General features: G+C 40.2%; 2 protein-coding genes across 3 annotated transcripts in view; one reads left to right on the top strand and one right to left on the bottom strand.

The window, feature by feature from the left end:
• The window catches only part of LOC137295113 (S-adenosylmethionine-dependent methyltransferase Rv2258c-like), a 36,819-nt gene extending 35,963 nt beyond the window's left edge, over positions 1–856 (bottom strand). Inside the window, exon 1 of one of the 2 annotated variants that reach the window (XM_067826420.1) lies at positions 396–856. The gene's annotated coding sequence lies outside the window, so the exon portion shown is untranslated. The remainder of the gene's footprint in view (positions 1–395) is intronic. The other variant, XM_067826421.1, reaches the window with a different exon arrangement.
• A 15,346-nt stretch (positions 857–16,202) lies between these two features.
• LOC137295110 (uncharacterized) lies at positions 16,203–24,640 on the top strand. The gene is made up of 11 exons (XM_067826416.1): positions 16,203–16,562; positions 17,047–17,115; positions 17,616–17,690; positions 18,146–18,214; positions 19,392–19,457; positions 19,835–19,903; positions 20,234–20,275; positions 21,635–21,778; positions 22,405–22,589; positions 24,069–24,155; positions 24,444–24,640. Exons 1-11 carry the CDS (start codon positions 16,283–16,285, stop codon positions 24,615–24,617), a joined length of 1,260 nt encoding a protein of 419 aa, XP_067682517.1. The 5' UTR covers positions 16,203–16,282; the 3' UTR covers positions 24,618–24,640.
• The last annotated feature ends 2,709 nt before the right edge of the window (positions 24,641–27,349 follow it).

Genomic DNA, 27,349 nt, shown 5'->3' with positions numbered 1-27,349 from the left:
TAGTTAAAATGAAGTACGGGAATAGAGAAGGTGAAATAGCTGGTGTAACAATTATTTGTCGACTAAATATATAGTTGAAAAGCAATACGTTTAATTCTCCATCGTGTTTATCCAATATCCGTTTGCGACATATGTTTGCTTTTAATAATTATTGGTCGATTCAACACTATAGTCGAAAGCGACACGAAGAATTCTCAAGGATGTTGACCCAGGTCCGCTCGACCCCTGCTATGGTCGTACATGTCACGATTGATAAAGGCCAACACATGCAGATTGCTTGTGTACCTGAGAGTCAGACCAAAACATCTTAGAGTAATTATTTGTACAATAATAATAGGTTTTATCCGTAAAAAGAAACCGTTCCTAATACAGGAAAATTCCGACCCAATACTCACAGAGACGTTCTTGAAAGCAGGACGAACGCAGTGTCACTGTGAGCTATTGTACTTCCCACCCACACGTGATATTAAAGTCTGTGCTCCGATCGATGTCCCGAGACTTCGCTTGGCGAGTTGAACAACACGCCGAACTAGGACACACTTTTTTCTCAACAGCAGAAACTGAGTGTAAACGTGGATACCGGAATATGAACGACATAGACTGGCAACAAGCCTCTCTCACCACATAGCATATATTCAGTGTCTGTCTGGGGTTATCGCGACCTGCCACCGTCTTGCAGCTGTCTGCAGAACTTTTCCGACGACTTCTGAATAGTCTGTCATACAGATCTAGCCTAACAATTCGTCGCTGAAATAAACATATTTTACATAAAAAAGATCACAGTAAATATGAAATATTATGAAAAGGACCCCAGAACCTTTCTTCTTTTTCTGTGGAAAGCGAGGCTTGCAATGCTGTCTAGACTTGCATGGGTTTTCGTGGGTGTTTTTTTGTCTGTACATGACAGACAAATCCAGACCCATTAACAGACATATCCGAGCCCCTGCAAGTCTGTGCGGCAAATCGGGATGTCAACAGTTTCATGAGGAAAGTCTCTTGGCTTCTTTCCGTTATATTTTGTGATTATAATTTAGGAACTATCTGTAAGATGTGTTCATTTCAGAGACTACATGTTAGTCTACCTTCTCTCCTTTAACCCGGAAGCATCGTGAGAGTGTTTGATTAATTTGATCAAATCACTCGTCAGTTCCCACTCAAGCAAACTTCTCTCGGTGTACCAATGTGCTATATTTACCCAGATGCTACGAAATACAATTTACCAGTTTATCGTGACTAAAACTGAGTTTAAAGCAAATTCCTCGGCGCGAAGAGGCTTTTCACATACTCTCTTTAACAGTATTCGCCCTCGCTTACCGGGAGGAACAAACAACTTCAACGCCAAACCCGTATAGAGTACACTTAAATATCTCTAGGATAGTTTCATAGTTTCCTTTCAAGGAGCAACCTTTACTCAGATTAACCTGAACTCCCATTCTTTAACATTGCACTAAGGTTACTAAAGTGAATTACGATCACCTTAGTGCTTTGTGAAAGGATGCTCAAGTCTGTTAAGATCATCCCCTTTCCTTTCTTTTTCTTATAAAGTGTTTGTTCCGAGTTCACACTGGGCGTTTGAAAGGAACATTTTCATGAACGTATTTTCATCCGTAGAATAGTATGACACCTCCATCAATGTAATGTACGGGATCACCCTGTCAGACTCACTGACTTGGTTGTCATGTCATCTTATCCCAGAATGATGCTCATATGTCAATAACAGGATTGTGTGGTCAAGACATAGTTAGTTACAGATATATTATAGATGGAAAATTATATATTATATATTATATATAAAGTACAACTAAACCTGGAAATGCTACAAATCGAAGACTGAACATCGGTGGTGAGTATCCAAAACGTTACATTGCATCGACAGCAGTGCAGACAAGTTATTATGATCAGTATCTACAAATAAAGATAAATATTTGTAAGGTGAATATAAGGATTTGGGTATCTTACAAACGCGTTGAAAATTGAAAACAAATTCACTACAATAATTGCTGGTTTACAATTAAATCGATTTGATACCACAAGCAACCAAAGCTAAACCACCATATTGTCGAAATCAGTGATGACACAATGTTTTTGCGAAAAGGATATTTGCAGCACTCACTTTCCAAGTTCGCATGTACCTGAATAACTTCTAGACTGCAGAGGCACAGTGAGTTTTTCTGTGATTCGTCGGTGGACAAGACACTTCCATGACAAGCAAGCGCATTTATTGTTTTGCCTGGACCTAAACACTTGCTTATTCTGAGTTTCTGCTGTTTATGAATAACAAAAAACGAAGCCAAGAAAAAAACAAAAACAAAAACAAAACAAAAAAACCCAATAACAACAAACAAACAGAACGAAAAAAAATCAAGAAAATAAAAAAATCCAAACATTTAAGCTACATATTCCTTTGCACTCCTGATATACAAAGAGCCAGTGGCTCATTATGCTCTTTTCTCGCGAGCAATATCGTCTTACAAAGGAAATTGTTTAAAACTACTTGTGACAGGTATTATACATCGGGGAAAATGATATTATACTAATACAAACTCCAGTTGGATGCAACATACAAATTCAACATGAACGGGGGAGTGCAACTTTAACAACGAACGTTACCGTAATAGAGGTTAGGTTTTCAAAAGAAATGACTTTTCAAAAGTTCAATCGGATGTTCCTACATCCACTTAACATAAACGATCTGACCCGTAAGCCTACATGCATGCAGCGTCAAATGGATGCCAGAACACATAACCGGTTATATGTATGAACACGCTTGCGATGCGACCACATCAGATAGATGTTGCCCTACGTTTAGTGACAATGCTTTCCGGACAACTCTGAATTTCTGCTGCGACTGGGAATATGAAGACGAGATAACTCGGTGAGGATTGATTATACGCATGGAAAAAAGTATTGCGTATCGCGACACACATGATATTTAACAGTCATATTATTAAAAAAAACCCATCGTATCATCTTTCATTTTTCATGTTTATATGATTACATGCAAGTAAATACGCATACCGATCATTAATACTGATTAACACCGCGCTGATTCGTGACTTTTATGGAATGTATGGATAGAGTGTTTCGGATATTGAAACTGGTGTATTACGTTGTGAATATTGTGCTGTTTTGTGACTGTTACATAATGGAGAGTATTTAACAATTGCCTTAAGTATACTTTGAATGTGTATGGTGGTTAATGTATTATGTGTAACGAATTCATGTGTGATGTTACTGCCCTTTGATAGCTGATTGCATTGTGAACATGCTGTAATAAGTACATGTAATTGTAAACCATGCTGTTGTTGCCTGATTATGCAAAACACGATCCTGTAACTGCTGTGTAACAAACTTCTTGTTTAATTATTCAGGTGTTGTTTCGTGTCTGGGTTGGTATTACATTCAAATAGGTGATCCCGTCACTGGTGTTGACAGATGAACTGGAATCTTTAGATCTGTGGAAATATACTCAGAGCAACACAGACCTCGCCAAACATATCTACATGTCACAAATTTAAGGTGCAACTGTCCATAGTGTTTCTATGAACGTAGTATGACTCGTACGGAATGGACTTTCTCAAGGTTCCAACGTTCAAAGCATAAGAAGAAGGTTCCAAAATGTTTTATCTAACACGCATGCGGAGGCTGTATCCAAATGTGACAGATATGACCGATGCCATGAAAATACTTCAAACGCATTCGAGTGTGAGTGAGTTTAGTTTTACGCTGCACTCAGCAATATTACAGCTATATGGCGGCGGTCTGTAAATAATCGAGTCTGGACCAGACAATCCAGTGATCAATAACATGAGCATCGATCTGCGCAATTGGGAACCGATGACATATGCCAACCAAAGTCAGCAAGCCTGACCACCCTATCTCGTTAGTCGCCTCTTACGACAAGCATAGTCGCCTTTTATGGCAAGCATGGGTTCCTGAAGGCCTATTCTACCCCGGGACCTTCACGGGTACAAACGCATTCGAAGTTGGACGATAATCAAATAACATTTAGAAGCTTCCTTTTGATACGATACATTTAATATACTTTTATTCACACGAAAACCAATGAACTGATGAATTGTTTAAAAAAATTAAATTAATTGTTTAAATTGCATTTTCTATTCCTTTTGGCGCTTACGTGACTGACAAGATTCACAAAAGAAAACATGGCAAATATGTCACGCTTGCATACAAAGTACCATGTTGTCCGACTTCCCACTGTTCCAGGTGCCTTACGTTTGGTACTTCGCAATGTGTTTGATTTTGTAGCTTCCTCGTTCTTTGTCAGGAACACACCTCGCCTGACATCGTGGGTATTGCAGGCTGACAAAAAAATGAATCGTAAGAAGGAAAAATAAGTTCAAGTTGATGTACGCCTTATTTCTCAGCGTATGAAATGAAAAAGGGATAGATTACTTCGCATAACTTAGCTGATGATAGCTTCCCTTCAACCAAACATGTTTGTCGTAAGATTATGGTCTCACAATTTAACTTTGCCTCCGAGACTGGACGTAGTCAGCTACACTTACTTTTTGATTTTCAAATTCACAACCAACACGATTTGAGTCTCTGGAAAGATTTATATCACTTAGTTCAAAGCGTTTCGTCCTACTATGAATAGTTTGGAAGCAACTTTCCCGTTACCTTTCACAAAATTCATATCACAAGCAACGTCTGGTACATCATGTTCAAATCTACCTTAAGCTCTCAGTCTTTGCCTTCTACCACGTGCAGGCAAATATTATATTTCTTTTGTCCCTTTTGTCTATTTTGTACGCGTCAAGAGGCAACTGACGACCAGTCATAGAGTAGCATTTGAGACTGTACAGTTGTTTAGAATTTCAAAAGTGATACTATCCGATAAATATTTAATGTTCTAAAGTTATAGCGATATATTTTAAATGCCTTAACATTAAATACAATCATGTTTTTTTTCTCGGTCATAAGCACCGAGTCACACAGAGAATGTTCAGTCATAATACTCATTTGTATATTGTATAACATTTCTTTAAAGAAAATTGATTTTCATCGGCGTTCCAATGTATGCTCTCAGTCCCTCACACATTTGTATACGTTGTTGCTTCTTGTATCTCACACCAAGAGGCATTTACTGACTGGTGTACAGTGGCTGTTTAAAATATCGTATACGATTACAGATTTTGTCCAGGCATGCCATGACTTGTACTCTAAATCTTGTGATTTCCATATTATTTATATGACAGATGTGAATTGGATAACGAGTTGTCGATATTGTCGGATATAAACCGTTTAGACTCATTTGAAACACACTCTCTATGCCATGTATGCCATGAACTCTGTCTATGCCATGTATGCCATGAACTCTCTCTATGCCATGAACTCTCTCTATGCAGTCAACTTTCTCTATGCCATGTATGCCATGAACTCTCTCTATGCCATGTATGCCATGAACTCTGTCTATGCCATGAACTCTCTCTATGCCATGAACTCTCTCTATGCAGTCAACTTTCTCCATGCCATGTATGCCATGAACTCTCTCTATGCAGTCAACTTTCTCTATGCCATGTATGCCATGAACTCTCTCTATGCAGTCAACTCTCTCTATGCCATGTATGCCATGAACTCTCTCTATGCCATGTATGCCATGAACTCTCTCTATGCCATGTATGCCATGAACTCTCTCTATGCAGTCAACTCTCTCTATGCCATGTATGCCATGAACTCTCTCTATGCAGTCAACTCTCTCTATGCCATGTATGCCATGAACTCTCTCTATGCCATGAACTCTCTCTATGCAGTCAACTTTCTCTATGCCATGTATGCCATGAACTCTCTCTATGCCATGTATGCCATGAACTCTCTCTATGCCATGAACTCTCTCTATGCCATGAACTCTCTCTATGCAGTCAACTCTCTCTATGCCATGTATGCCATGAACTCTCTCTATGCAGTCAACTTTCTCTATGCCATGTATGCCATGAACTCTCTCTATGCAGTCAACTCTCTCTATGCCATGTATGCCATGAACTCTCTCTATGCCATGTATGCCATGAACTCTCTCTATGCCATGTATGCCATGAACTCTCTCTATGCAGTCAACTCTCTCTATGCCATGTATGCCATGAACTCTCTCTATGCAGTCAACTCTCTCTATGCCATGTATGCCATGAACTCTCTCTATGCAGCCAACTTTCTCTATGCCATGTATGCCATGAACTCTCTCTATGCAGTCAACTTTCTCTATGCCATGTATGCCATGAACTCTCTCTATGCAGTCAACTCTCTCTATGCCATGTATGCCATGAACTCTCTCTATGCAGTCAACTTTCTCTATGCAATGTATGCCATGAACTCTCTCTATGCCATGTATGCCATGAACTCTCTCTATGCCATGTATGCCATGAACTCCCTCTATGCCATGTATGCCATGAACTCTCTCTATGCCATGTATGCCATGAACTCTCTCTATGCCATGTATGCCATGAACTCTCTCTATGCAGTCAACTCTCTCTATGCCATGTATGCCATGAACTCTCTCTATGCAGTCAACTTTCTCTATGCCATGTATGCCATGAACTCTCTCTATGCAGTCAACTTTCTCTATGCCATGTATGCCATGAACTCTCTCTATGCAGTCAACTCTCTCTATGCCATGTATGCCATGAACTCTCTCTATGCAGTTACCTTTCTCTATGCCATGTATGCCATGAACTCTCTCTATGCAGTCAACTCTCTCTATGCCATGTATGCCATGAACTCTCTCTATGCCATGTATGCCATGAACTCTCTCTATGCCATGTATGCCATGAACTCTCTCTATGCAGTCAACTCTCTCTATGCCATGTATGCCATGAACTCTCTCTATGCAGTCAACTCTCTCTATGCCATGTATGCCATGAACGCTCTCTATGCCATGAACTCTCTCTATGCAGTCAACTTTCTCTATGCCATATATGCCATGAACTCTCTCTATGCCATGTATGCCATGAACTCTGTCTATGCCATGAACTCTCTCTATGCCATGAACTCTCTCTATGCAGTCAACTTTCTCTATGCCATGTATGCCATGAACTCTCTCTATGCAGTCAACTTTCTCTATGCCATGTATGCCATGAACTCTCTCTATGCAGTCAACTCTCTCTATGCCATGTATGCCATGAACTCTCTCTATGCCATGTATGCCATGAACTCTCTCTATGCCATGTATGCCATGAACTCTCTCTATGCAGTCAACTCTCTCTATGCCATGTATGCCATGAACTCTCTCTATGCAGTCAACTCTCTCTATGCCATGTATGCCATGAACTCTCTCTATGCAGTCAACTTTCTCTATGCCATGTATGCCATGAACTCTCTCTATGCCATGTATGCCATGAACTCTCTCTATGCCATGTATGCCATGAACTCTCTCTATGCAGTCAACTTTCTCTATGCCATGTATGCCATGAACTCTCTCTATGCAGTCAACTTTCTCTATGCCATGTATGCCATGAACTCTCTCTATGCAGTCACCTTTCTCTATGCCATGTATGCCATGAACTCTCTCTATGCAGTCAACTTTCTCTATGCCATGTATGCCATGAACTCTCTCTATGCAGTCAACTTTCTCTATGCCATGTATGCCATGAACTCTCTCTATGCCATGTATGCCATGAACTCTCTCTATGCCATGTATGCCATGAACTTTCTCTATGCCATGTATGCCATGAACTCCCTCTATGCCATGTATGCCATGAACTCTCTCTATGCCATGTATGCCATGAACTCTCTCTATGCCATGTATGCCATGAACTCTCTCTATGCAGTCAACTCTCTCTATGCCATGTATGCCATGAACTCTCTCTATGCAGTCAACTTACTCTATGCCATGTATGCCATGAACTCTCTCTATGCAGTCAACTTCCTCTATGCCATGTATGCCATGAACTCTCTCTATGCAGTCAACTCTCTCTATGCCATGTATGCCATGAACTCTCTCTATGCAGTTACCTTTCTCTATGCCATGTATGCCATGAACTCTCTCTATGCAGTCAACTTTCTCTATGCCATGTATGCCATGAACTCTCTCTATGCCATGTATGCCATGAACTCTCTCTATGCCATGTATGCCATGAACTCTCTCTATGCAGTCAACTTTCTCTATGCCATGTATGCCATGAACTCTCTCTATGCAGTCAACTCTCTCTATGCCATGTATGCCATGAACTCTCTCTATGACATGTATGCCATGAACTCTCTCTATGCCATGTATGCCATGAACTCTCTCTATGCAGTCAACTCTCTCTATGCCATGTATGCCATGAACTCTCTCTATGCAGTCAACTCTCTCTATGCCATGTATGCCATGAACTCTCTCTATGCCATGAACTCTCTCTATGCAGTCAACTTTCTCTATGCCATGTATGCCATGAACTCTCTCTATGCCATGTATGCCATGAACTCTGTCTATGCCATGAACTCTGTCTATGCCATGAACTCTCTCTATGCCATGAACTCTCTCTATGCAGTCAACTTTCTCTATGCCATGTATGCCATGAACTCTCTCTATGCAGTCAACTTTCTCTATGCCATGTATGCCATGAACTCTCTCTATGCAGTCAACTCTCTCTATGCCATGTATGCCATGAACTCTCTCTATGCCATGTATGCCATGAACTCTCTCTATGCCATGTATGCCATGAACTCTCTCTATGCAGTCAACTCTCTCTATGCCATGTATGCCATGAACTCTCTCTATGCAGTCAACTCTCTCTATGCCATGTATGCCATGAACTCTCTCTATGCCATGAACTCTCTCTATGCAGTCAACTTTCTCTATGCCATGTATGCCATGAACTCTCTCTGTGCCATGTATGCCATGAACTCTCTCTATGCCATGAACTCTCTCTATGCCATGAACTCTCTCTATGCAGTCAACTCTCTCTATGCCATGTATGCCATGAACTCTCTCTATGCAGTCAACTTTCTCTATGCCATGTATGCCATGAACTCTCTCTATGCAGTCAACTCTCTCTATGCCATGTATGCCATGAACTCTCTCTATGCCATGTATGCCATGAACTCTCTCTATGCCATGTATGCCATGAACTCTCTCTATGCAGTCAACTCTCTCTATGCCATGTATGCCATGAACTCTCTCTATGCAGTCAACTCTCTCTATGCCATGTATGCCATGAACTCTCTCTATGCAGTCAACTTTCTCTATGCCATGTATGCCATGAACTCTCTCTATGCAGTCAACTTTCTCTATGCCATGTATGCCATGAACTCTCTCTATGCAGTCAACTCTCTCTATGCCATGTATGCCATGAACTCTCTCTATGCAGTGAACTTTCTCTATGCAATGTATGCCATGAACTCTCTCTATGCCATGTATGCCATGAACTCTCTCTATGCCATGTATGCCATGAACTCTCTCTATGCCATGTATGCCATGAACTCCCTCTATGCCATGTATGCCATGAACTCTCTCTATGCCATGTATGCCATGAACTCTCTCTATGCCATGTATGCCATGAACTCTCTCTATGCAGTCAACTCTCTCTATGCCATGTATGCCATGAACTCTCTCTATGCAGTCAACTTTCTCTATGCCATGTATGCCATGAACTCTCTCTATGCAGTCAACTTTCTCTATGCCATGTATGCCATGAACTCTCTCTATGCAGTCAACTCTCTCTATGCCATGTATGCCATGAACTCTCTCTATGCAGTTACCTTTCTCTATGCCATGTATGCCATGAACTCTCTCTATGCAGTCAACTCTCTCTATGCCATGTATGCCATGAACTCTCTCTATGACATGTATGCCATGAACTCTCTCTATGCCATGTATGCCATGAACTCTCTCTATGCAGTCAACTCTCTCTATGCCATGTATGCCATGAACTCTCTCTATGCAGTCAACTCTCTCTATGCCATGTATGCCATGAACGCTCTCTATGCCATGAACTCTCTCTATGCAGTCAACTTTCTCTATGCCATGTATGCCATGAACTCTCTCTATGCCATGTATGCCATGAACTCTGTCTATGCCATGAACTCTCTCTATGCCATGAACTCTCTCTATGCAGTCAACTTTCTCTATGCCATGTATGCCATGAACTCTCTCTATGCAGTCAACTTTCTCTATGCCATGTATGCCATGAACTCTCTCTATGCAGTCAACTCTCTCTATGCCATGTATGCCATGAACTCTCTCTATGCCATGTATGCCATGAACTCTCTCTATGCCATGTATGCCATGAACTCTCTCTATGCAGTCAACTCTCTCTATGCCATGTATGCCATGAACTCTCTCTATGCAGTCAACTCTCTCTATGCCATGTATGCCATGAACTCTCTCTATGCAGTCAACTTTCTCTATGCCATGTATGCCATGAACTCTCTCTATGCCATGTATGCCTTGAACTCTCTCTATGCCATGTATGCCATGAACTCTCTCTATGCAGTCAACTTTCTCTATGCCATGTATGCCATGAACTCTCTCTATGCAGTCAACTTTCTCTATGCCATGTATGCCATGAACTCTCTCTATGCAGTCACCTTTCTCTATGCCATGTATGCCATGAACTCTCTCTATGCAGTCAACTTTCTCTATGCCATGTATGCCATGAACTCTCTCTATGCAGTCAACTTTCTCTATGCCATGTATGCCATGAACTCTCTCTATGCCATGTATGCCATGAACTCTCTCTATGCCATGTATGCCATGAACTCTCTCTATGCCATGTATGCCATGAACTCCCTCTATGCCATGTATGCCATGAACTCTCTCTATGCCATGTATGCCATGAACTCTCTCTATGCCATGTATGCCATGAACTCTCTCTATGCAGTCAACTCTCTCTATGCCATGTATGCCATGAACTCTCTCTATGCAGTCAACTCTCTCTATGCCATGTATGCCATGAACTCTCTCTATGCAGTCAACTTTCTCTATGCCATGTATGCCATGAACTCTCTCTATGCAGTCAACTCTCTCTATGCCATGTATGCCATGAACTCTCTCTATGCAGTTACCTTTCTCTATGCCATGTATGCCATGAACTCTCTCTATGCAGTCAACTTTCTCTATGCCATGTATGCCATGAACTCTCTCTATGCCATGTATGCCATGAACTCTCTCTATGCCATGTATGCCATGAACTCTCTCTATGCAGTCAACTTTCTCTATGCCATGTATGCCATGAACTCTCTCTATGCAGTCAACTCTCTCTATGCCATGTATGCCATGAACTCTCTCTATGACATGTATGCTATGAACTCTCTCTATGCCATGTATGCCATGAACTCTCTCTATGCAGTCAACTCTCTCTATGCCATGTATGCCATGAACTCTCTCTATGCAGTCAACTCTCTCTATGCCATGTATGCCATGAACGCTCTCTATGCCATGAACTCTCTCTATGCAGTCAACTTTCTCTATGCCATGTATGCCATGAACTCTCTCTATGCCATGTATGCCATGAACTCTGTCTATGCCATGAACTCTCTCTATGCCATGAACTCTCTCTATGCAGTCAACTTTCTCTATGCCATGTATGCCATGAACTCTCTCTATGCAGTCAACTTTCTCTATGCCATGTATGCCATGAACTCTCTCTATGCAGTCAACTCTCTCTATGCCATGTATGCCATGAACTCTCTCTATGCCATGTATGCCATGAACTCTCTCTATGCCATGTATGCCATGAACTCTCTCTATGCAGTCAACTCTCTCTATGCCATGTATGCCATGAACTCTCTCTATGCAGTCAACTCTCTCTATGCCATGTATGCCATGAACTCTCTCTATGCAGTCAACTTTCTCTATGCCATGTATGCCATGAACTCTCTCTATGCCATGTATGCCATGAACTCTCTCTATGCCATGTATGCCATGAACTCTCTCTATGCAGTCAACTTTCTCTATGCCATGTATGCCATGAACTCTCTCTATGCAGTCAACTTTCTCTATGCCATGTATGCCATGAACTCTCTCTATGCAGTCACCTTTCTCTATGCCATGTATGCCATGAACTCTCTCTATGCAGTCAACTTTCTCTATGCCATGTATGCCATGAACTCTCTCTATGCCATGTATGCCATGAACTCTCTCTATGCCATGTATGCCATGAACTCTCTCTATGTCATGTATGCCATGAACTCCCTCTATGCCATGTATGCCATGAACTCTCTCTATGCCATGTATGCCATGAACTCTCTCTATGCCATGTATGCCATGAACTCTCTCTATGCAGTCAACTCTCACTATGCCATGTATGCCATGAACTCTCTCTATGCAGTCAACTTTCTCTATGCCATGTATGCCATGAACTCTCTCTATGCAGTCAACTCTCTCTATGCCATGTATGCCATGAACTCTCTCTATGCCATGTATGCCATGAACTCTCTCTATGCAGTCAACTTTCTCTATGCCATGTATGCCATGAACTCTCTCTATGCAGTCAACTTTCTCTATGCCATGTATGCCATGAACTCTCTCTATGCCATGTATGCCATGAACTCTCTCTATGCCATGTATGCCATGAACTCTCTCTATGCCATGTATGCCATGAACTCTCTCTATGCAGTCAACTCTCTCTATGCCATGTATGCCATGAACTCTCTCTATGCAGTCAACTTTCTCTATGCCATGTATGCCATGAACTCTCTCTATGCCATGTATGCCATGAACTCTCTCTATGCCATGTATGCCATGAACTCTCTCTATGCAGTCAACTTTCTCTATGCCATGTATGCCATGAACTCTCTCTATGCAGTCAACTCTCTCTATGCCATGTATGACATGAACTCTCTCTATACCATGTATGCTATGAACTCTCTCTATGCCATGTATGCCATGAACTCTCTCTATACCATGTATACCATGAACTCTCTCTATACCATGTATACCATGAACTCTCTCTATGCCATGTATGCCATGAACTCTCTCTATGCCATGTATACCATGAACTCTCTCTATGCAGTCAACTCTCTCTATGCCATGTATACCATGAACTCTCTCTATGCCATGTATGCCATGAACTCTCTCTATACCATGTATACCATGAACTCTCTCTATACCATGTATACCATGAACTCTCTCTATGCCATGTATGCCATGAACTCTGTCTATGCCATGCATGCCATGAACTCTCTCTATACCATGTATGCCATGAACTCTCTCTATGCCATGAACTCTCTCTATGCAATGACCTCTCTCTATACCATGGACTCTCTCTATGCCATGTTTGCCATGAACGTTCTCTATGCCGTGAACTCTCTCTATGCAATCAACTCTCTCTATGCAATCAACTCTCTGTATGCCATGGACTCTCTCTATGCCATGTTTGCCATGAACGTTCTCTATGCCATGAGCTCTCTCTATCCCATGAACTCCCTCTATCCCATGAACTCTCTCTATGCAATGAACAGTATGGAATGTTTTTCGAAACCTAGTTTACAACAGTTCACTGAAGTAAGTGGCTACATTTTCACTGGTGAGTCTAAACATGATTTCTCATGTGTTGCAGCCCCGTAGCCGGGCCACGTTAAGTTGGGAAGAGAGTCAAACACACCCTCCTCTGTCATCGTACCACCTTAAACATCAATCGTCACCTCGGATGACGGCGACCACTGCACTCCGAGCATAGCCAGTGCAAGATTCCGGTACCTGTCATCACCTTTAACAAAACCGATGACATATGAACTTATATGATGGTACCGTATTTGGTCATGTGAAGTGGCATTTACTAGGCCTTTTATGAACTTTAACGGGATAGGGTTTTCTTGGGTACATTATTTGTAGTTTTACGAAGTAACATTAGAACTTCTTTTACATGTAGGTCCGCGTACCTTTGCCAGTTTTGGTGGAAACATATCTATTTCATGAAAAATAGCAACAACACAAATTTTCCCAATTTTCATGAACTGGATTGATTCCACAAGCCCAAAAGAACTTATATGGAGACCACTCCAATGTACATAGATATATTAAACAGTATCATGTCAAGAAAAAATGATATCTAACGAAAATAGATGTTAGGCATGTAGTCTGAAGATTAAGGTCATGATGGTTGTATACATTTGGGCCATTTGCAATCAGGATTAATATAGTTTTGAGAGTGAGTGAGTGAGTTTATTTTTAGTTGAGAATTATAGGTTGTAGTATATCATTTCCTCGGTTAAAGCGTCTAGTTTCGATTATAAATGATGGAGTGATTTTAAGATATCGGAATGGGTTTGTTGGTTCATGGAAGAAGTTACATGTAACATTGTTTAACGAAAAGCCTTTGGTATAATAAAATTCATTTACTCGTTTAACATCGATCAGAAAAATACAAAGATGTAATGTGCTTCACTATCATGAGGCTGACTCTATTAGCGATATAGAAGACTAAGAACCAATTCTGCTAGGACACACATTGTTAAACAATAGCTTTGTTCTGTTATGTCAGTGCTTTCGCATTACGTAAAACAGCAAAACAATAACACTGGTGTGTTTTACACGAGGGAAAGAAGATAATCATTACGTAAATATAAGCAAAGGGGAAGATCTATTGATTGATGTTAAACAATGTGCAACAAAACAAATAATCCACTTCGTAGTTTCCAATATAAATTTTTGTCAGCGATTCCATCGGGAATTTAATCAGCTTGCTCAGGAAGATGCTATATTAAAACGTGCAGTAACTGCATTCAGTTGATATCAGTTTACCCACGATAGCTGGGGTTTTAATAAAGCATAATAAGTTATGAACTGATTATACAGGAACGCGCTTTGTGGAACGATAGCATTGTTCGATTTTGTTAACAGTTTCGTATTAGGGTTACAGATTTAATGAAAATTATTTCATCAAAATATAAAAAATTAGCCGATGTTCAATTATTGTTTACAGAACACAATGAAATGATGATTGCAACTGGTCGTTACTATTACAGCAAAAAATACACTCACTCTTGATATTGCTTTTTGGTAAGGAACATACATTAGACATCATAGCAACCAAAGAACCTGAATATCATGGTTGCTGAGAATAAAACAGTTCTGTTGATATGTTAATAAACTGAAAATTATTGCATGAAAATATCAAACCTATGGTTGGTGTTGACACAAAACAATGAAGTGTTGATTGCAACGGGTTGTATACTAGTACATCATAAGAGAAACACTAATAACATTTACCGTGTCAACACCTGGATTGTCTGGACGGGACTATTTTCATAAAGAGAAATATAGGTTTTATAAGAATAAAGTGTTTGGTCACAGTTATGTTGTGTTCATTTGAACAACGACACACTGAATAAGTGTACATCAGTTCAGTACTTTTCTCGTATTGAATCATGCAGATTGGCATGTTTCCTCGTCATGCATTCTGGACACATTTAGTCACCACTGTTAGTTTACTGACTTTTGAAAGTGACTGGATGAACTCGCTAAACAAAGGAAGTGTGAGGTACAACTGTGACCTTAACTGAATATTCAATATCTTCTATTCAACCCAAATGCGGAAACCAAAATAAGGTATTATATTTCACCTATCATGCGTGTGCCGTAAAAATCTTTTGAATTAAGTTTTAAAAGAAAGTTGTATATGCTGAATTAAAACGTGATAATTTGAACAAGGACAATATCTTCATTGGTAACCGTTTGATAAATATTTTTATGAGACTTGTTTTAATTATTGATTCCGAGATTCGGCGAAGAAAAGGGTTACACAAATATTTATGTATATTCAGACACTCATTTCATCTATACTTTGATACTCAGCAATGTGACACACAGTGAAGTCAACTTACTATGATAGCGAAGGAATTCTGGAATGGAATTTGACGCATTGTCACGATTTGAATAATATTCCTAATATTCTTATTTTTTACCATTTGGGTAATTATGACACTCTTTTGCTTGTGACGGCCACAATGCGACAGTGTCCCTTCAACGAGTCTGCAGATAAACGCTAAATGACATTAATACGTATGTTTATTTGAAATTGAAACAGACTGCAATGTATCAGTGCTGATATCAAGTACTTGTCACATGACAAAATCTCCAAATTATTTATCATACGAACTTCCGACATATTTATACTGAAACATTATATGCTAAAAATACGATATATTTTTGCAGCAGGACATATTGTATATATTATGTCTGGTAACTAACAAATGAAATTAATTTTTAATTAACCATCGTCATGGGAAAATACAAAACAGACCCCAGTACATTGACTTGTACGCATACACATGCTGTACGCCTACCCGTTTACGTGAGCTTTGCTGGCGCCTTAAAACATCAAATTAATAGACACGTTTAATAATGAGTTCAAAATTCTCACTGCTAGTCCTTGCAGTATGCATAAGCGGCCAACACAGAGGATACAACGTGTCCACATGCCATTGCAAGGCATTTGCTGGTCGTGGTACGTCAATCTGGGAATTGGATAATATTCCCAGTGTATTTAAGTGCTTCTCAAAGTGTGTCTTAGATGTGAGCTGTGGATATTTTGCCTTTGACGTAACACGTTTCACATGCACTGCTAGCATGTCTTCCTTGATGGACAGGCCAGGGAACGAAACTTGGTATGATTATACATGTGGTAAGTTGGCGAATTCTGAAAGGTAAACTTCTTTGTAAATATGAAATATGATGATAGCTCACTATGACACTATGAAGAAAGATTCTGCAAAAATTGAGTGAGTTTAGTTTTACGTCGCACTGAGCAATATTCCAGCTATATGGCGGTGGTCTGTAAATAATTGAGTCTGGACCACACAATCCAGTGATCAATATCATGAGCATCGATTTGCTCAATTGAGAACCGATGACATGTGCGAAAGACGTCAGCGAGTCAGATTATACTTAAAAATACGTTAAGGTGAAATTTTCAATGAGATTCTAGTTATTGACACTGAGTGGAGATATGTGGGGTAACCTCCTCAACCACTCATCTTCTCTATCTTCTTTAGATAGCCGAAGGCTTCGTGATTCCACACGTTTGTGATGATACTCTTATGATATGATATGACGTGTAGTGAAAATATCATATTTATTCGATATATTCCTTCATGCTTTGAACACAGGCTTCTATCCCCACGACGTCAAGACGACCCGATCACCTATCTCGGCTACGACACAACACTCAACTAATGGTAAGATCGTTTTGAAATGTTCAGCTGCGATCGTTCAGTCACCGAGCATCATCTGGAAACTATAGCGTTAGAAACGATACGTCAATTTAATACAAAGGTAGATGGGGTAGCCAAGTGGTGAAAGGGGTTGCTTATGACACAGAAGATCCGGAAATGATACAAAACGGTACATATTCAGATACACTGAGTATACAAACTTAACCATAGATGCGAGATATGTCGTCCCAAGCAGAATATTTATTTTATGTATTATATAAAACTCACTGGTACAAATATATATATAATACATTGCATAGCGTTTTCGTTAGGATAATTTTGGTAGGGTGATTTGGGTATCCAAGGTTCGCTGTAACAGTGTAGGATATTAACCGTTAACACAATCGCATGGTAACCTATATATATTCACATTTTATCGTGTGTGTTTTTTGTGCGTACAAACGTGTGTTTGGGGGTTGTACATATACATTTTGTACATATACAGTTTCTGTGCTCTGTCTTAGCTCCTGTCACAGAAGCAGCCGAAAACGAAACAACTGATGGGTCTACTCTCCCGAGCACAACTTTCATCGCTAATGGTAGGTGTCATTATTTAACGCAATCGGTAGTATGAACGTATAATCAAGTAACGAGAAAAACGTATATTTGAAATAACGAGAAATTTTTGCTTAAAAATTAATTTATACTATCAAAGTGGCACTATGAGACTCTCGTCCTAACAATCACTGTTAGGCGGACGGATGATACATTCGTAGATATTACTGCTTCAGCAACCGTGATATTTGTCTTCAGCTTATGTGTCACATCAGGCAGTCTGAAGCCTAGATGGGCTGTCAGTCTGATTATCTGCGCGATCATATATATTGTAAACAAAATGTGAAATGCTTCACTCGCTCAACAGACAGAAACTCACAACCGCCTTATTGAAGCTTATGTGTCTCGGGCAGTCTAAAGACATTTCCAAACTAAGAACAAAGTTTGTTGGAAAAAGGTGCATGGTGCTGTACTCGCATAACATATACGAACTATTTAGTTTCAGAGTCGAATGAAAACCAAACCGTTGGTGGAACCAGTTCATTTAACACAACACAGATATATAACGGTAGGTTTCAACTACACAGTAAATGATATAAAATATTTCAAGAGCAGATGTAACGGATTTTATCGTCACCATCAAAGGTACACTCCCATTTCCTCACTTGCTTGTGCTCTCAGATTTCCTACCCCATGTTTAATAATTACTCACATGAAATATATTTTATTCAACCTTTTTAAGCGCCACTCGTGGTATACAGTTCGGTTTTTTTGCCTCCATTACCCGTGCCAGCTTCCGGTTGAACGAAGTGACGGACCTGAACAAGAATAAGCAGAAATTTAAGAAAAATACCATATTGCCTAATTTTATCATGAACCTGTTGGAGTTTATTTGTCTCATCTGTCGTCCCTATTGTTAGAATTTTCGTAACATTTATTCTACATAAAAACACTTCTGGCGTAATGGGCGAATGAAGCAGGGGAGGTAACTGTAAGTATTCCATGTGGAAAATATCCTCCTGTTCCTTCACTCCGCTGAACCGGAAGCTGGAAGTGGGGATGGAGGCGAAGAACTGTCTGATATACCACGAGTTGCGCTTAAAATGTTGAATAAAAAATATTTCACGTGCGTAATTGTTAACATGGGTTTGGCGATGTGAGAGCGCAACCCCCTGAACAAATGTTTGTATACAGTTGATGGTGGTGCTATTTCATTTTGAAATGAAATTTATATTTTGAACCGAAGCGAGGAAAGTTGCCAACCTTTGGTCACTTCGCTCGCATGTAAGAAGACTTGTCATTTTCCCTATGCTGCGCAACCCAATTGCTCTACAGATTGCCTGTGGTTTAACGCCCACTCGGACTGCGGTCTGTAACTATACAATTCTGGATCAGTGCTTAACATCATGAGCGCCGTTCCATTATATGTACACAATGGCATGCATCTACTAATTCACGGAACCTGAGTATTCGATCGATTTTAACCCTATCTTCTCGGGTCATATGTTATTGAAGGGAATATGGAATATAAAGGAATGAACATGTCCCAGTGTAAAACACTAGCCAAGGACCAGAAGACATGTTTCAACTATCACGTCAACAGAAATGCATTAAAATGATACGGGTCGTAGTCAAGACCGACTCAGGAAAATGTTTTAGGTGTTGCTTGAACGACTTGAATGGCGCGATCTTACATCTTGTGTGTTTCTTACAATGTCTATGCTTTGTCTTACCCACTGTCACAGATACTAATCATGGAGACAAAACAACTGCTGGGTCAACTCTTCCGACCACAACTTTCATCACTAATGGTATGATTTATCAATACTAATGATTAAACACAACCAAATATTGTAAACAAAATTAGGTAACTAGACCAAATAAAGACTATTTGAAATAACGAGAAATTTCGGCATATAAATAATTTCATACTAATATAAAGAGGAACAATCAATAAGGCGTGGGTGGTAACAAGCATAATATTCTTTGAGGAACTTCGGATTCGAAACAAGTACTGTTAAAGTAGCCTGAGTATTCCTTTAAAAAGTATTTGTCACAGAAGACAGGCTGTGGTTGGCAGACTGACTATCTGAATATGTAAACTATCTACATTTTCAAATTTTGGAAATTCATAAAAATTCATAGAAAAGTTACAAAATGCTTAATTTGATGGAAACAAATCGTTTAGTTTCAGAATCGAATGAAAACCAAACCGTCGGTGAAACTACTTCTTTCAACACAACACAGATATATAACGGTACGTTTCAACTATCAACTCAAGAAAATGCATTAAAATGATACTAGTCGTAGTCAGGAACGACTCCGGAAAATGTTTTTACATGTTGCTTGAACGACTTGAATGTTATAAGGTTTACCATTTCGCTACCCTTCACACACACACACACACACACACACACACACACACACACACACACACACACACACACACACACACACACACACACACACACACACACACACACAACCACACACACACAACCACACACACACACACACACACACACACACACACACACATACACACACACACTCTAATTCCTGTTCTAATTCCTGTTCTCATCTGCAGGAACGGACATTTTCACAACAACACAACCGGCAACAAAATCAGGTAAGCTTTTCAGTTTGAACCCCAACAAAGTCGGCCACTGTATAAGGGACAGGTCAAATTCATGACTTGGGTATGGTTTTGAACTTCCTAGTTTGAAAGCACATGTAGAGGTAATGAATATCTGTTTCTGAGTTCATCTCTATATTTCCTAAAATGTGTACATTGTGGTTTGTTTCAAAATATTTTCTCCGTTAGAATGTTCGTTTTGCTGTCCTGCTTTCAAGGTGACTATTTAAATTGTGCATCACATAATCGACCGTTAAATTTACACAAGCGACAACACTGTTTCTTACGAATGAGAAGAACATGATAGTTCAGAGTTCAGATCGAAAACCTTCTTTACGTTTTAAAAGTAAAAATATTTCCTCTTTACAACCAATGGAATCTTTTCTGCAGACAATCGAAACCTATTTTTCTGGTCTAGATGTTTTCTTTTTCTATTTACGATTATATTACTTTGATGATACGATTGCAACACTTTAGTGATACGATTATAGTACTTTAGTGACACGATTATAGTACTTTAGTAATACGATGATAGTACTTTGATGATACGATTACAGTACTTTGATGGTATGATAATAATACTTTAGCGATACAATTATAGTACTTTGATGATACGATTATAGTAAGTTAGTGATACGATCACAGTACTTTAGTGATACGATTATAGTACTTTAGTAATACAATTATAGTACTTTAGTGATACGATCATAGTACTTAGACGACACTTCAAAGCTTATTATATCTGTGCAAGACTATGGTCAATTTGTAACTGAAAAAAGGTCAAGGTGTAAAATAGCCACAGCGTACATTGGGTCAGTGAGCCCTCTAAATTCCTTCTCAGCTATTCCGTGAATACACAAACCAGCTGACCTTACCTTGCGTCCGAGATTTAACGATTACATTTTAATGATATCGACCCTGCCAGGTACCCATTCGCAGATGTAAGGATGACAATAAATGAATTCGGAATTGGAAATTCAGATTGCAGTCAGCATTCATTAGACAGAAGCATTTTCATAAAGAAAATTGAAAAGTATAAAATGTCAACCCCGTACAATCATGCCGTTGATTGAATGGTTGAATGTATGGATGGATGGTTGATCAATCGATCGATCGGTTTGGGTTTGTTTGATCGATCAATTTATTTGATTGATTCACCTACCTACACACACAACACCTGGTGGTTGACAACATGTCATCGATTCCCAATTGCGTATATCGATGCTCATGATGGTCATCACTGGATTGTCTGGTCCAGACTTGATTATTTACAGACCGCCGCCATATAGCTGGAATATTGCTGAGTGCGGAGTAAAACTAAAGTCAATCACTCTAAGACCCCTGATTGTTTAGCGGAACAGATAAAACGAGAAAAGGAGAAGGCTCGGAAACGAAAGGCAGAACAAGAGCGTCGGCGCAGGGAACGTCTTAAGAAAATGCAGAAGCGACGCCTATACTGGAAAAATGATCATTCTCCACGCTTGAAAAGAGACGGTCGTAAGCATAAATAACATCTTCTCAATCTGGAAACAAAACCAAAATATGTAAACAAAATGTCATATCGTTTGTGTAACATATGTAACGGTCTTAAGCGAATTTTACGCCGCTACACTGACTTGCCCTTGCATGTGTTTACGACTAGCGACAGGACTACCTTTCGTATATCTGGTGTCATCCCAATTTTTATGGTGATTCTGCGGCAAATGATTTTGACGTGGACGGACGACTAAATCGATTTGTCCTTTTATTAATATTAATTAATAACTTGTATGTTGATATCAAATATGGTAAAAATTGAAAGAGTAAAATTTTCTTTTCTTATGAATGTATAAGACGATCCCGAGGGGTGACCGACTGAATGAATAGGGGATCTTTGGGTGAATGAACGGGTAGATGAGTGAGTTGTTTTGTGAGTGATTATGGGACTCAGCGAGCGAGATAAATGGCCCTTTGCGCAATATGCCCTGCGGACACTTGTTCAAAATACCAACTAAATCAGATGGAGAATTGTACTTATAATTTCGGCTTGATTATTGAACACATTTACTTTTCAGCCGTTCCTCATGTACTCTTACATTAAAAGTTACGTTTGATCATGATAGAACTACATGTGTCTGTTTCAGGCGGATTCTGGCGAAATAAAGGGGAAACTCGATATAATATCGAGGTAGCGACTGGATTTGCAGCATTTGCCGGAAGTGCATCTCGCGTTAGCCTGTATGTGGAAAGTTCAAGCGGTGCAAACTACTGGTTTCATTTGTACAAAGGACCAATTGGGTTTAAAGCAGAATCGATAGATTATTTCTACGTAAGTATGCTTTCTTTAATTTGAATGGCCTTCTTAAGTGCTTTTTTTATATAAATAACGCATCTTCGTATTGAAACAGTTAATCACCGGATAGTTTGGTATCGACTAGATTATTTACAGACCGCTGCCATAAACATGGAATATTAGTGAGTGCGGCGTACAACTAAACTCACTCACGTACTGAAACATCATGGCCGTGAGGCGTGATATTTAAGCGCCCATTCGACATGAAACAAAAAAGGTGTCTGAGTGAGTGAGTGGGCGAGTCACTGTGTGACTGGGTGAGTTTAGGTTTTTAGCTACCTTTAGCAATATTGCATCAATATGACGGCAGGTGGCACCCAAATGGGATTCACTCATTGCACCCAACGTATGAGCTACATGCAAGGCCTGACGATGTGTGTTGTTTAGGGACAGCGCATGTCCTCTTCACAGCATGTGGAGGGTGGTGTGGACAGTAGGGTAGCCACGCCACCCTGAAGACCTGGGGTCGATTCCCACATGTGATACAATGTGTGAAGCCCACTTTTGGTGTTCTCCGTCCTGATGTTGCTGTAGTTTTTATTTATTGAGAGGGACGTAAAACCATCCTCGTTCAATGGCTTAGATATCACCGATATCATTAGATTTTCACTCGCTCAACGATTACACTGACCCCAAAAAGAAACGCATTTTTAAAGTAGATTTTTTCGGAAAATATGGAATGGAATGACAATTAATGTAAATATTAAGTGTTTTTATAGTCAATACAACCAAAACAGACAAACAAACACAACCTCTGGTGATTATTCGCCACACCACAGCACCTTGAAAACGCTTTGTATAATCTGCACGTGGGAAAATCTGAAAGCATTATGCACGTGCAAATGCAGGATCTCAATCTTGATTATGATGGCTATAAAAGGGGACAGGTCCTGTTGCGATTCATTCTTCGAATTTCTTTCTATGCGACGCGAAAAATGCCAAGGTTAAATGAAGAAAACAGAAATAGAGCCATTGGACGTCTGGAAGCTGGGGAAAGTCAGTCATCAGTTGCCAGACGTCTGAATGTGAGGCAGAGCACGATTTCCCGTCTCTGGCAACGATACACGCAACACAACTCGACCAGAGACCGTCCAAGGAGTGGGAGACCAAGGGTGACAACTCCAGCACAAGACCGCTACATCCGGGCTGCGTAGAGTCTCTCCACAAACCATCAGGAATCGCCTAAGAGAGCATGGAATTCGACCTATGCGACCTCATGCAGGACCTGTTCTGCATCCCCATCATCGTCGTGCACCCTGGTGGTTGACAACATGTCATCGGTTCCCAATTGCCCAGATCGATGCTCAAGTTGTTTGGTCACAGGATTGTCTGGTCCAGGCTCGATTATTCACAGACCGCCGCCATATAGCTGGAATATTGTTGAGTGCGGAGTAAAACTAAACTCACTCACTCACTCTATATTCGTGATGTGCTAGTTCTTGCCTTCCCTTCCAGTTTGACAGGAAAAATATCGGGCCTTTGGTCAAGTTTGGTGTGGCTCTCCAACCAGAAGGGATGGCGCCAAGTTGGCACTGTGACGGGGTATGTCTTCAACTTTAGCTGAGAATCACTTGTTGGTGGTATGTCATAGTCATAAATAATAAGTATTATGCAAATTTTGATGCAGCATTTTATGCGGTCGAATACATTTACACCCTCAGATGGAAGCCTTATGTCCGATAGCGGGATCTAAAGACTTGCCTTTGAAAAGATTCTGATGAAAAATCAACAATTAACCCCATCAGGACCGATCATAGTTAGTCACCAGTTACCCCTCATTCGTTTTTTGTTTTAAACAGCTGTAACATGTCGCCACCTTTTATTTTTCAGTTCAAAATCTACATTCAAATCCATGTTGGTAATCAGCGTTTTCAGATAATCCCCTACATAATTCATTACAATAAATGGATTCCTGACGATAACCATAATCTCTTGTACAGGATCGAAACAACAAAGTTATGGTTGCGTGCAAAAAGGGGAAAAAGATATTTGACGACTCTTTAAAGGAATAAAACAAAGGAAAAACATCCATTTCAGGTGTGTTCTGCATTCGATTCCAACCAAGTCTGTATCCTTATTCCGGACTTGCTGCTGACGTTTAATCACAGTCTGGGGCGGTGGGGTAGTCTAATGGTTACAGCGTTCGCTCGCCACGCCAATGACCCGGGTTCGGTTCCCCATATTCTTTATTAAGGTCCAATATACTAACTGATGAGTGAGTGAGTTTAGTATTGCGCCGCTTTCAACAATAATCCTGCAATATCAATGCGGAGGTCACCAGAAATGGGCTTCAAACATTGTACCCATGTGGGGAACCCGGGTCATCGGCATGACGAGCAAACGCTCCAACAACTAGGCTCAACTGTCAACAAGACGTTACGACAAAAGGGATGACTCTCTCATGATGAAGTTTCTCATTTTATGAATCCCATGAAGATCCGGGATAGGATTGGTGTTTTGTAACCCATGCGTGTCATAAGAGGCGACTAAAGCGGTGGTCAGACTGGCTGGCTTTGTTGACATATGTCATCGTATCCAATTGCTTAGAACGACACTCATGGGATTTATCACGGATTGTTTGGTCCAGACTCGATTATTTACAAACCTGGGACATATAGCGGCGTAAAACTAAACTCACTCACTCTCGCCTCATACTATTCATTTTCCTGATAAAGGAGTAAGTACATACTCCAAAATGCTGTGTACCTCGTAATAATGAAGTTGACATCCACAAGAAAGTCTCTTCCTAATAAATCTGGTGCTGACATAGAACTGGTCCACTGGATCCATAAGGATCAGTAAATGCAAATAATATCTGCAGCTGGAATAAAGCTGAGTGCGGCGTCAAGCAACAAACATCAAATAATAAACGGAGTGGACTCTGTCCAATGCTCAACGGGAAGTCGATAATTTTTCGTACTAGGCAAATGAGAAAATACATCCCTCACAGGGCATTCCAGTGACCAAGGCTGTACCCGATACTGTACTAGTCGGCGGATGATGTCGGCAGGAATCCTGGTCTATTAGTCCAGGACAGTCTGCTCCAAGTTCCTGTCAAATCAAAGCTGTATCTCCTTTATACCGAAGATTCTCGCGGTTAAGGACACGGTCTAGTTGCTTTGTATCTTATGAGCTGTCTTTAATATGAGGTCATTAACCGTAGTGGTAAATATTTAAGACAATATGTGTACCAGCTGCATCTTTACTACAAGTACCATGCCGCTGTAAGAGATATACAAGACACGGCATATTGTACAGAGCCAGTGGTGCTGAAGTATAACAATCATTGTTCTTGCCGTTAATCCTCCCGTATTCAAAGAAATATCCTTACGCAGAGTAAGCGAGTATTTTCGCTTTTCGCAATATTACAGCAATACCAGAAATGATCTTCACACATTGTATCCATGTGGGGAAACGAACCCAACTCATCAGCGTGACGAACGAACGCTTTAACCACTAGGTTACTCCACTCCCCTTTCTAAATGGCATTGTGCAAACACAGCTTTCTGTCGTGGGAGCCGTGCCAATTTACACTTATTAGAGGGGTACACAAAGTACGCAGTCTAGACTACCAGTTGTCCGACTTTCATTTTTTTTGTGGAAGTCGCGGTGGCTGAGCGGGCTCGGCGGCTGTCTTTTTGTGCTGGCGATTAAGTGCCTGACTCTGAGAGTGCGGGTTCGAATCCTGGATGGAACTCAAACACAAAATACTAGAATTTGTACTATACTAATAAAGTGAAATCACGAATATGACATATGCTGCATTTGACCACTTTCGAAATGGCATCGTGTAATCACAAAATATACTGTCTCCCAAATGACATTTCCTTTGCAAGAAAGTTATTTGGCACAGTAAATCTGCAATAAAAACAGAAGTAACGGCTTGTCTGCTAATACACATCATCTGAAGGGGTATAGGATGATTGTATTTGATAGAGGTACATGTATTCAAAACATACTCACCTTTTACATGTGACTTCCATCTACCTGCGATTTCCAAAATGTTCCCAAAACATTCCAAAACTCCTGTCCTGTTCGCGTGACTAAAGGACGGTATATGGTTGGTTATGGATTTAAAACAGTTTTTACATGAGATTAAATATTAAATTTGAAGTTAAGACAATTCCGAATGGCCAAAATAACGTGTTTAACGTGGTAGTATTATTGTATAAATTCACAAGGACATGGAACAAATGCTCCAGAAACAGGCTATGAGCATAACTGCTTTTTTACCAAATTCGACAATGTGGTTCTTAAACATCACATATACTCTAGTAGGGTACAAATACAAAATCACTTGCTGACATCGCTATAAATGAAACCCCGCCATTAAACCTACTCATTTCGACCTTTAATTAACTTAAATCGGCCTTTTTGTCAAGAGTGCACAATTCTCAGAGTGCAAACGAAATTTCAACCAATCAGAGCGGCGCGTCTCCGTGACGCAATTGCAGGTATAGAAATGAGGGTCTGTGCAGTATATTTAAATATGCCCCATCTTGTAATTTTTCTATGCAGTCCGATATTCTATACCCTTGAACCACCGCTGGGTGGTTGAAGGAGAATAAAGAAGTTTCAGTTTCAGTCTCCTGCTTTGCCTAGTTTTCGAGTTACAACCCTTGTTTTCATAGACGATTCTGTCAAAATCGCTTGGTGTCGCTAGGTTGTAATCCGTGTTAGGTGGTATAAACCTACACGTTAATTGTCATCATTCACTTGATACTCAGTTAATGAAT

The sequence above is a fragment of the Haliotis asinina genome, chromosome 8, assembly GCF_037392515.1.
Source record: "Haliotis asinina isolate JCU_RB_2024 chromosome 8, JCU_Hal_asi_v2, whole genome shotgun sequence".
Classification (NCBI taxonomy): Eukaryota; Metazoa; Mollusca; class Gastropoda; order Lepetellida; family Haliotidae; genus Haliotis; species Haliotis asinina.
The sequence above is the reverse complement of the archived record's forward strand: the minus strand, read 5'-3'. Positions and strand labels throughout refer to the sequence as shown.

Bases quoted from the DNA above. Each gene is read 5' to 3' on its own strand.
- LOC137295110 (XM_067826416.1), top strand. From the start codon at position 16,283: ATGAGTTCAAAATTCTCACTGCTAGTCCTTGCAGTATGCATAAGCGGC. The intron at 18,215-19,391 runs GTAGGTTTCAAC...CCACTGTCACAG, and splicing joins CACAACACAGATATATAACG to ATACTAATCATGGAGACAAA. The intron at 20,276-21,634 runs GTAAGCTTTTCA...CTGATTGTTTAG, and splicing joins ACAACCGGCAACAAAATCAG to CGGAACAGATAAAACGAGAA.